Here is a 9786-nt window from a genome sequence, read left to right as displayed (position 1 = left end):
CCCTACGTTAAGACGAACGTTACCAGAAAAACAAATGATAAACAGTTTCATGGCGGTTTACGTTCGGATTAAATATCTTCTCCAAAGTATTTTAATTACATCTGTGATTAACGTAAACCATGTGAACGTTGCATTTCTACTACCAACGTATGTTTAGATCAGTACATCCAGACGAAGCTGAGTAGTCTAGCGACATTCCACTTCCATTGCATTGTGGGAATGTAAACATTGCTAACGTTACCGTGTCGCTGAAAACATGCGAGTCGAATTGAGACATTTAAAACGTCAGAAAACAAACGTAATGTTTCCACCAGTGATGTTAGGTGAGTGAAGCAACTGCAAACCAAGAAACGGGATGCAACGCAGTAGTTTACTGTAGGAGGCTGAACGAGGGGATGACAACTGACATGCATCGTGACGTCGGTTACACTGTGACGTAATGTAAAATGGTTCGATTACGAGGGGGCACACTAGAATGGCGCAGTGACGGGATAACGTCATTCAATTGTTACGTCATCAAAAAACTATACCTTTATCGTCTGATAAAGTAGTTTTTTTTTATTGTTCTAAGCACTAAGCATCTTAGAAATATATATATATACATACAGACACACGTGTATATGTGAGGGGAGGTGAAATGGGGTTTAACGTTGTACTTAAGAATATTTCGCTCTCACATGACAACATGCATACATATGTGTGGCTGCTTGTACTAGCCCAGGCTTTAGCTGGTTTTATAGTGCTAGCTCCCTGAGATAACATGCCACAGTTAAGAATGAATACCTCACTCAGACACATTAGACTGACTCCGAGCCAACCAGTCCTTGTTGTACCCATTTATGCTGATCACCAGGCAAGGACCAACAAGTACCATATTTTAACGTCTTTTGGTGTGATGCAGTCGGGAATCGAACCGCTCTCCAGGCGGACGCTCTTACCACTACACCAAGGAGGCGGTATGTGTCTTTGTGATGAAGATTCAAATATGACACACAATAATTTACACTTGGACACTTGCTATGCAAATGTATAATCCACCATCAAAGTGATGACTAGAAAAACAACTTGCGAAAACCAACAATAAACATATTCTGCATTTCTTAGTCAACAAAAAAGGCGTTTGCTCATTCCATCAGAAAATCTCCCATAAAAAATGTCACTTAATATACGTCCCTAGTTTAATCATACTTGTAGTTGTACCATTGTGCAAATGACCTTGTGACAATAATCATATTATTGCAATGCATCCAACGTTTAGTAAACCAATACTCTATCAAACAGGTAACACCCCCCCTCCCCCCAATATCTCAAAACCTTAGAAATACAACCACTAAAGATACCTAAATGCCACTGAGCATCTGTAAGGTGGATATTAGGCGCTTTACAAATGTATATTTATTATTATATCTCCAAGTCATCAGTGAGATAACACGAACTAGACATAGCTGAGTACTATCCATTATTGGAAGCTAGTATTCATCTGGTGTGTCACATGTTATCCCTGGGCAAAAGCAGCAGATCCAGGCTTTTTAGAGCGTGTCCATGTTCATTATCAATAATCACACTAATACCAATAAGTCTAAATTCAAGTGTTTTGTCAAAATTTCACAGGGCCAAAAAAGAATGCATATCTTTAATGTATGATGTTTTATTTACAAAAACAAAATGTTACATCAAAAGAGACTAAATACTGACAATGACGTGAATAATGTGGAATCTGAAAATATATGCTGATGATATTCTCAATTGAAGTACTTATCAAAAAAGGTATGAATGCATTTGATGTGCCTCATTTCTTTAATATGTTAGTATGTTGATCTTTTATCAAAACACATACCTGACTGTTACAGCTGTGATGAAATAAGATAAAACTGAAACATTGATTAATTAGGCAAACTTGATTCCACAGAAACAAAACAAGCTTACAACATGTGCAAAACAGACATACAAAGCCCTTGCAATATCTTCAGTTGTATTTCTGTTAAGTCCTCACTTGAACACTTCCCCAAGGATTGATAAAAGGTAGTTCCATGAATGTTCACTTTCCTGATGCCAAAGGATTTCTGAGCACAAGAATAACAGAATCTCCTCTTAAGAACATCTTTGAAATGTATCTGTCTTTATTCACTGGCTTTGACTTCTTCTTCCCTTTGCCTGTTTTGGGAACCTCTGTCCACATCTCCTTTACATTTTCCAAGACCATGTTGCAATGCCTGAACAAGAAGAACATAGGACATTAATACTCAATTTATCGTCACATAAAACACAATAAGTAATGAAGAAATTAAGTCATCTTAATTGATCAACTTAATTTCAATACTACCCGATAGAGAATGTTTCAGACTAGTCACTGGTGGAAACTGATGAGAGATAAAAACTATGAAAACATTCAGAACTGACAAGCGAGCATAGTGTAATAACAAAAGGAATTACCTGTCAAATGCTTTAACCCTGGCAAGCAGTTTCTTGTTGTTCCGACAATTGATGAGGACTTGTGTGTTGTTTTTTACCGACTGTGTCAGAACTGACAGAGGTCCTGTATTGAATTCTTCCTGTTCTCTTGCAGACAGCTCTTCTGGTGTCATTTCACTCTTCGGTTTCTGCATTAGTGCCCTATGAAAATATAAATACAGATTTGTATGCATAACCTTGTTTATGCACGAGTACACGAATATCTATATCATAATGTGACATGGTAGATTGTCAAAACGTTTACATGACGTCGTAAGAAGCAGTGTGATCGAAAACAGGACACACGATCAAATTATCAACAAAGGATAGTAGAGAAAGTTTTCTGACCTTGAATTTCATTTTAACCTTTTGTAAACAACTACGGCACATATTTCGAGGTATGTAACCTTCAGTTAAGGAAGCACAAGTATACTTAGGACGGATAATGAAAACATAAACAAAAACATTTGATCACCGGTAACATAAAAGAACATGTGAACGTACATAAGCCATACGACAAAAATCACCGTTGGACATAGCTGCAATAATATCTTGGCACATATTTACACTGTAAAAATGTACTTACGACATCTTGATACAGTTCGATTACACCGATTGTCTCTAAACTTTCCTATTCGCCGCCAAACGCTTCCAATACGTTTATGAAGTGCGCATGCGTGATGACCTTGTCGGAAAATTCATCTCCAGAATAGAAGAGTTCCAAAAAGTGCTCGTTGCGCTCCAATCACAACACGCCACAAAATACTGAAATAGGCGTGTATTTCCAAGGTACTTGCGGTAACACGGATAGTGTAAAGGCTAAAAAATAACCGGGTAGGTATTGATTAATGAAATTTGCGTCGTAAACTGACAGTTAGTCACTGCTCCTTATGTTTTCTGTTAATTTCGGACATACTAATCTGCTTACAATGAACATTGTTACTATCAAATAGACAAGTAAGATCTGTTTGGCGACTGAGAACTGAATCAGTGAATGGTGTTGTCTTATATGTAATTCTAATCGACTGAGTATATCTAACTCTAAGATGCAGACGGGTGTCAGTGCACTTTGATGATTGTATATTAAATTATATGATAGATTTTGTTCCTGTTTCAGGATCATTCAAAATGAAGGTGGGATATCTGTACCAACTGGTAGCACTAGCATGTCTATGGCTTGCAGTGGTAGCAGACGGAAAGACAGAAAAGAAGGAAGGCAAGAAATTACAGATCGGAGTGAAGAAGAGGGTTGATCCAGACAAGTGCACTATTAAGTCCAGGAAAGGAGACACTTTGAAAATGCACTATACTGTAAGAGAAATAATGATTCTATATGTGTACATATCTCAGTAAAAGCAGAGGGTCATGGATATCTCAGTCAACTGCTGAATTGCATGCCAGAAACCTATCTTGTTTGTTGGATTTCCAGTTTCACCCTGAATATGGTTGGAGGTTTGTTAGTAGTCTGTCTCACAGTCCCTGAACCACATTATTTTCCCTACTGCCAAGCCCTATCTGCAGTGCTAAAGCCCTAAATACAGCAAGTCTAGATTTCGCCAGGTTCAGGTCTGAATCTCTGGTCTCCCTGGGGCTCCTTTTCAATTTAAATGGGCTTGTTTGTTAATATAAAAACTATGTATATTCAGAAACTAAGCGTTAGTCTAGTTTGTTAGTACCGTATCAACACTTGTGAGTTGAACTAAACTGGTGAGACCAGCATCACTTTGGGCTCCTCCGATGTTATTGGTTTGTTTGATTGGTTTTCTGCACCCAGCAATTTCCCATGTACACAATGGTGGTCGGTAAATAATCAGGTCTGGTCCAGAAAATCACATTAACATCATCAGTGTTGATCTATTCATTTGGATACAGTGACATGTTTCAAGCAAGTCAGCAACCCAGACCAACTGATCCTGCTAATTGCATCTTATGACAAGCATGGGGTGCTGAACACCAGTTCTGTCTTGGATTTTCAAAGAATTCTCCCACAAAATAAGCATTATGTCCAGACGTTTCACACATCAGTGCCACTGTCATTGCTGACATGCCATGATATACATGTACCTGAAATACTGTTCAAATCAGCATTATGCCAACATCAATAATTAACAGCTGTCGAGTCATCCAGCTCAGTATTAAAGGCAACATTTGTTTGCATTGTGGATAAACTATTTTCAAAATATTCCTTTTATGTAATTGGCTGCTCATCTTCATGCATATGCATTGATTTGGCAACAATCATATTGAGTCTTCCGATAACTAAAGTTAAATTGCATTATTTTTTGTTTTGTATTACATTAACAGGATTTTGGTTATTTTTGTATTTCAGGGCAAGCTAGAAGATGGTACCGAGTTTGATAGCAGTTTGTCAAGGAATGAGCCATTTACCTTTACACTAGGAGCTGGGCAGGTCATCAAAGGCTGGGACCAGGGATTGTTCGGGTATGGGTGGGACATTCTCACAGCATGAGTAACATTTGGTTAATCAAACTCATTAAACAATGTGCAAGATAGTGGTTCTTTCTTTATCTTGTTGTGTCGTGATTGTGTTGTTTTCTATTTAACAGACTGAAAAAAAAAGGTCAAAAGCCACAATGAGAAAATAAAATATTTAGGTTAAGTCTAGGTTTCCTTGCCATCTTTTCAATCTTTGTTGATTCTAAGAAAATAATACACCTGCAAAAATCATGTAACATATGTTATTCAATGTATTTGGAATTACTCTTTCTTAGTAAAGTACAGATTCTAGTACTTTTCTTTGGGGGTTGAGTCCCATCTGAGATTCAAACCCACACCCTCAGAGTCAGGCACCTAATCCCCAGCACGCAAAGTCAGCGGTGGTGGCTGAGTGGGTTAGGTGCCTGACTCTGAGGGTGTGCGTTCGAATCCCGGATGGGACTCAACCCACCAAATGTACTAGAATTTGTACTTTACTTAGAAAGTGTAGTCCCGAATATAACATGTTGCATTTGACCACTTTCTAAATAGCATTGTGTAATCATGCAAAAATCATGTCATATTTTCACAATATTTTATTCTTTGGATAAGAAACCATGCAAGAAGAAATGCCTCACTGTAAGTGCATGAACATTTTCATTCCAGGATGTGTGAAGGTGAGAAGAGGAAACTGGTTATACCAAGTGATATGGGTTATGGCGACAGAGGTGCACCGCCAAAGATTCCAGGTAAGAGCCAAATCACATGAAGATACTGATGATATGAACATCTTAATCAATTTACCTGTATATGTCCCTCATGTCATGAGACCGCCTCCGTGGTGTAGAGGTTAGAGCGTCCGCCTGGAGAGCGGTAGGTCGCGGGTTCGATCCCCGACCGCGTCATACCAAAAGACGTTAAAATATGGTACTTGTTGGTCCCTGCCTGGCGCTCGGCATTAATGGGTACAACAAGGACTGGTTGGCTCGGAGTCAGTATAATGTGTCTGAGTGGGGTATTCATGCTTCACTGCAGCATGGTATCTCAGTGGGCTAGCACTATAAAACCAGCTTCAGTCTGGACGTAAAACCCAATTTCACCTCACCTCACCTCATGCCGTGAACTACAGATTCTTGTACTTTCGTTGCGTTAAGTACCATCCTGGGATGGGACTCAACCCAACAAAAGTACAAGAATCAGTAATTTACTAAGAAAGTGTGATCCCAAATATGTAATATGTTACAGTGAAGACATACTTCACTGGAGGCTTTCCTTGTTCATTAAACTGGTACTCTGATGCTATTCTAGGTTCTCAAACTTGACCACCCACTCACCAACTCACTTAGCCATGCTATGATTTGTGATCATTGGTTTGGATTACATATTCATTCTTATTATGATCCTCACTCACTCACTCACTCACCCATGGATCTCTGTGTGTATCTTCTCCCACATCAAGATGACATACCATGATTTGCTGAAACACTGTTCACCATTAAACCCAAATCACTGAAACAATCATTCCAGCACTGTTTCCCATGGTCTGCCCCACAAACACGTCCCTTTACAGAGTTGTGTCCCTTTAGCTGCAGTAACCCGCAGGCTAAGATTTCAGACTGATTACATTGCTGTGTCAGAACTACAACATGCTTCTGGTTTCTATGAAAATGGTGGATGACCAAGACCCACATCTGACTCGGTCATGATGCCCTTAATGTACTAGGAATCCTGTTCAAATTGCATTAAACATTCACATATTTGGAATTTAAAAGGACAATGTGCTAATATCATTCCTATGGGCACGTCTGATGACTTTCATGATTGTATCTACCTCCACCGTTTTTACATCAAACCTTTCCTATGGCTGAAAATGGGCCCTATGATGTATGGTATTTTATGTACTGTTCATCACAAGGACTTTGCAATATTTTGACTCATTCACTGTAAACTTACATGTTATCATTTACCTTGGGTAATGATAGTATTCTGTAGGTACTAGTATCCAAAATAGTTGTATAACTCTGTGATGCAGCCTCTTCTGTAGTTCTAAACCAATTAAATAAACCTTTTTGAAGTAATTTGGTTTGAAATGCTGTTTCAGGAATTCAAATTTGCATCTGTTTGTGTGCTGAACAAGGCAGATAATTCTATGGATACACAGCTTCTTTATCATCAAGAATACATCCATAGAGTTATCTCCCTTGTTCATCAGATCAGTTTCAAACTGCCATTTATAGAAGCTGCTCATGTGCTGCCCCAAGTTTTTCACATGTTACATAAACTCACAACAGTGAACATGTTAAAGTTACAGTAGGCAACACACAGCATCTGTAGTGGAGTTGTGAATGTAAATGTGATACCTCTATTCTGTCAGTAAATGCCATACAGGTGTGTAGTCGGAAGAGACAACTGCCTTATTGCTATCATCTATTATACTGTGGTCTTGAGTGAGTGAGTGAGTTTTGTTTTATGCCGCTTTTAGCAATATTCCAGCAATATCATGACGGTATCGCCAGAAATAGGCTTCACACTTTGTACCCATGTGGGAAATCTTTGGTTTGACAATCGAACGCTTTAACCACTGGGCTACCCCACCGCATCTTGTGTTTTTGAAGTGTTATTGCATATGTATGCAGTAAACTACACATTCAGGTTTATGGCTGTATATTTGTCTCTGTTATGCAGATATGTAGCTCACATGAAGTTCTGGTGTATGAATAATGTGTACATCCTGTATTTCCAGGTGGTGCAACACTCATCTTTGAAGTGGACCTGATCAAGATTGAAAGGAAGGAAGAATTGTAATCAAGTCTTATAAACAGTAATGGTTCCTGCATTTACAATGTCTCAAATGGATCATTTTACGGTCTTTGACCATAGACTTTATTCTGCAGATAAATGTCCAATGTTTTGAAATGATTACACGATGTTTGTTTACCATGTTTATGGATTAGATTTCTTGAATGAACTCTTTTAATTAAGATACAAATCTACAAAAGACTGTAATTTTGTTGAATGTTCTTATGTCTTGTTCATAGAGAGCATGGAGTTTCTATTTATAATTGATTTGTAATTGAATTACATCAATGTTTTGTTCAGAAGTGGGAATTTCAGTCTTCATACCTTTGATGCATTTCATCAACTAGCAGCTATAGGTGTTGTATTCAGATATCAAGTTAAACATCCAATAGTCAAACTTGTGATAGAGAACATTTGGCGATGAAGAAAGCAAAATTACAGTGTCCTGTTTTAAAATGGTCATGAAAGTATGTGGCACTTTTCAAACACGCCATGACTATGCCACGAGTGACAGTGAAGAGCTCTGCTGCAGGGGTTACATATAATGTAGGGTTCCTGCATAGTTCACCTGTTGTCATCTGAAATACTAATTATATTTCAAGAAGTCATATTTGAAGCAACATGTGACCAGCATTATATAGCTCGATGGCAAGGTTAAAAGATATAGAGTTTGTATACTCCTAAACGATACAACTAGTTTGTAGACTTCAACAGTGTGCACAGAGCCATTGTGGCTGCTTTTTTCATAAACAAAGTGAAACCCTTTTTTTTTTTGTACTTGTCATGAGAGACACATAGAACTTTGTACTTTTGGAAGAATGATTAACTGTTGTCCTTGACCCATGACCTTTACGGAGTACTGGTGTTTTATAATCATGTATACTCCTAGTACTAGTACCTTACATGAATCTGATGTATGAATGATTAAGTCCTGATTGTGCCAACTCTTATCCAACTACTGCGAGTGTCATGTACAAAGAATGTCTGTTGTCATCTTTCAGTCAGTACATGGATTAACTGTTCTGCTCCAAGTGTTCAGTTATTATGGCAACAAATACAATACTGCTTGTGATTACTGGGGCTGTTACGATTCATTCATACTCTGTATCACTTCATGAATTCAAGTTTTTATTCGTGATCACATGTATCAACTATTCACGAAATTCGAAAGGGGTGTTAATATTTAAGTATGGGTGTTATCTTTCAAATTGAGATATGCACAATGGAATATATCCAGTCCAGGCACTGTTATCTATTCAATTTGACGTGGTCTCTGGGCATTGTTGTGTTCCATTTTCACTGTTAACATGGTCAGAACATATCAGAGAATGTATTTTGTTGTTACACTGAATATGATGAATACTACAACAATTGCTCACTTAAGTTATTTGTCACCCAATATTCGCACTCATTACCCTGTTTTCATGATATGTATCATATTTAGTCTCGTACTGGATTTGTTGCAGCCCTAGTATTCAGCTTACATGGAAATATTCTGCATAATGCATAGATGTAATACTTGAATGGTAACCTAAGGACTACTTACACATTCTACTTAAAAACATAATTTTCTACTTTCATGCTGTTAAGCAAGTGTTCCTGAATGTTTGAGTTCTGTTGAATGTGAAAACGAGTAAAAATGTCTGAAGGAAACAAAGACTTTGGCTTTTTTGAGGAGTGGGCTGGAGTCGTCTTACCTGTTTAGTGAACAGGATGAGAAGACGTTACATATGGTTATATTTGGGATTACACTTTCTTAGTAAAGTACAGATTCTATAGTACTGTCGGAAATGCTAGAAAAATGCTTTTTGACTTATATTTAAAATTCAGAGGTATTACAGTTACTTAAATAACAAATATCACTTCAAGAAACATCTACCTAATGTAGACCGAGGGAATAAATTTTGAGACAAGCTCTAAAATGTGTTTTTACTGATGAAAATACAAAAAAACTTAGAAAAATAAGGGGTAGTTGGACGTTATTTGAAACAAACATTAACTGCCTGTGTTATGTCATCAGCATGCACGGTATCGACAGGTGAAATTGACACCTGAGCACACGCTCGGGGCGAGGGGTCATCTCAATAGATGTTTTCTGCA

At 37.9% G+C, this 9786-nt stretch overlaps 2 protein-coding genes across 4 annotated transcripts; one reads left to right on the top strand and one right to left on the bottom strand.

Moving 5' to 3' along the window:
* Window positions 1-1632: 1632 nt before the first annotated feature.
* Window positions 1633-3180, bottom strand: LOC124285346 (small nuclear ribonucleoprotein Sm D2). The gene is made up of 3 exons (XM_046721557.1): window positions 3038-3180; window positions 2434-2613; window positions 1633-2213 (listed from the first exon to the last, which is right to left on the bottom strand). Exons 1-3 carry the CDS (start codon window positions 3040-3042, stop codon window positions 2039-2041), a joined length of 360 nt encoding a protein of 119 aa, XP_046577513.1. The 5' UTR covers window positions 3043-3180; the 3' UTR covers window positions 1633-2038.
* LOC124285345 (peptidyl-prolyl cis-trans isomerase FKBP2-like) lies at window positions 3147-9339 on the top strand. 3 transcript variants are annotated; one of them, XM_046721555.1, is made up of 5 exons: window positions 3147-3285; window positions 3569-3762; window positions 4781-4893; window positions 5554-5636; window positions 7631-9339. In XM_046721555.1, the coding sequence occupies exons 2-5, from the start codon at window positions 3580-3582 to the stop codon at window positions 7690-7692; spliced, it is 441 nt and encodes a 146-aa protein (XP_046577511.1). In that variant the 5' UTR covers window positions 3147-3285; window positions 3569-3579; the 3' UTR covers window positions 7693-9339. The 3 variants fall into 3 exon arrangements, with proteins under 3 accessions (XP_046577511.1, XP_046577510.1, XP_046577512.1); XM_046721554.1 differs by having other exon boundaries at window positions 3169-3263; XM_046721556.1 differs by having other exon boundaries at window positions 3222-3240.
* The last annotated feature ends 447 nt before the right edge of the window (window positions 9340-9786 follow it).

This window comes from Haliotis rubra, unplaced genomic scaffold, assembly GCF_003918875.1.
Source record: "Haliotis rubra isolate DU_JTF1 unplaced genomic scaffold, ASM391887v1 Scf36, whole genome shotgun sequence".
Taxonomy (NCBI): Eukaryota; Metazoa; Mollusca; class Gastropoda; order Lepetellida; family Haliotidae; genus Haliotis; species Haliotis rubra.
The sequence above is the reverse complement of the archived record's forward strand: the minus strand, read 5'-3'. Positions and strand labels throughout refer to the sequence as shown.

What these genes read in the sequence shown, in the direction of transcription:
- LOC124285345 (XM_046721555.1), top strand. Translation starts at nt 3,580, where the DNA reads ATGAAGGTGGGATATCTGTACCAACTGGTAGCACTAGCATGTCTATGG. An exon ending in TGGGACCAGGGATTGTTCGG is followed by an intron (nt 4,894 to 5,553) that starts GTATGGGTGGGA and finishes TTTTCATTCCAG; the next exon opens with GATGTGTGAAGGTGAGAAGA. An exon ending in TGCACCGCCAAAGATTCCAG is followed by an intron (nt 5,637 to 7,630) that starts GTAAGAGCCAAA and finishes CTGTATTTCCAG; the next exon opens with GTGGTGCAACACTCATCTTT.
- LOC124285346 (XM_046721557.1), bottom strand. An exon ending in AGGGTTAAAGCATTTGACAG is followed by an intron (nt 2,214 to 2,433) that starts GTAATTCCTTTT and finishes CTTCTTGTTCAG; the next exon opens with GCATTGCAACATGGTCTTGG.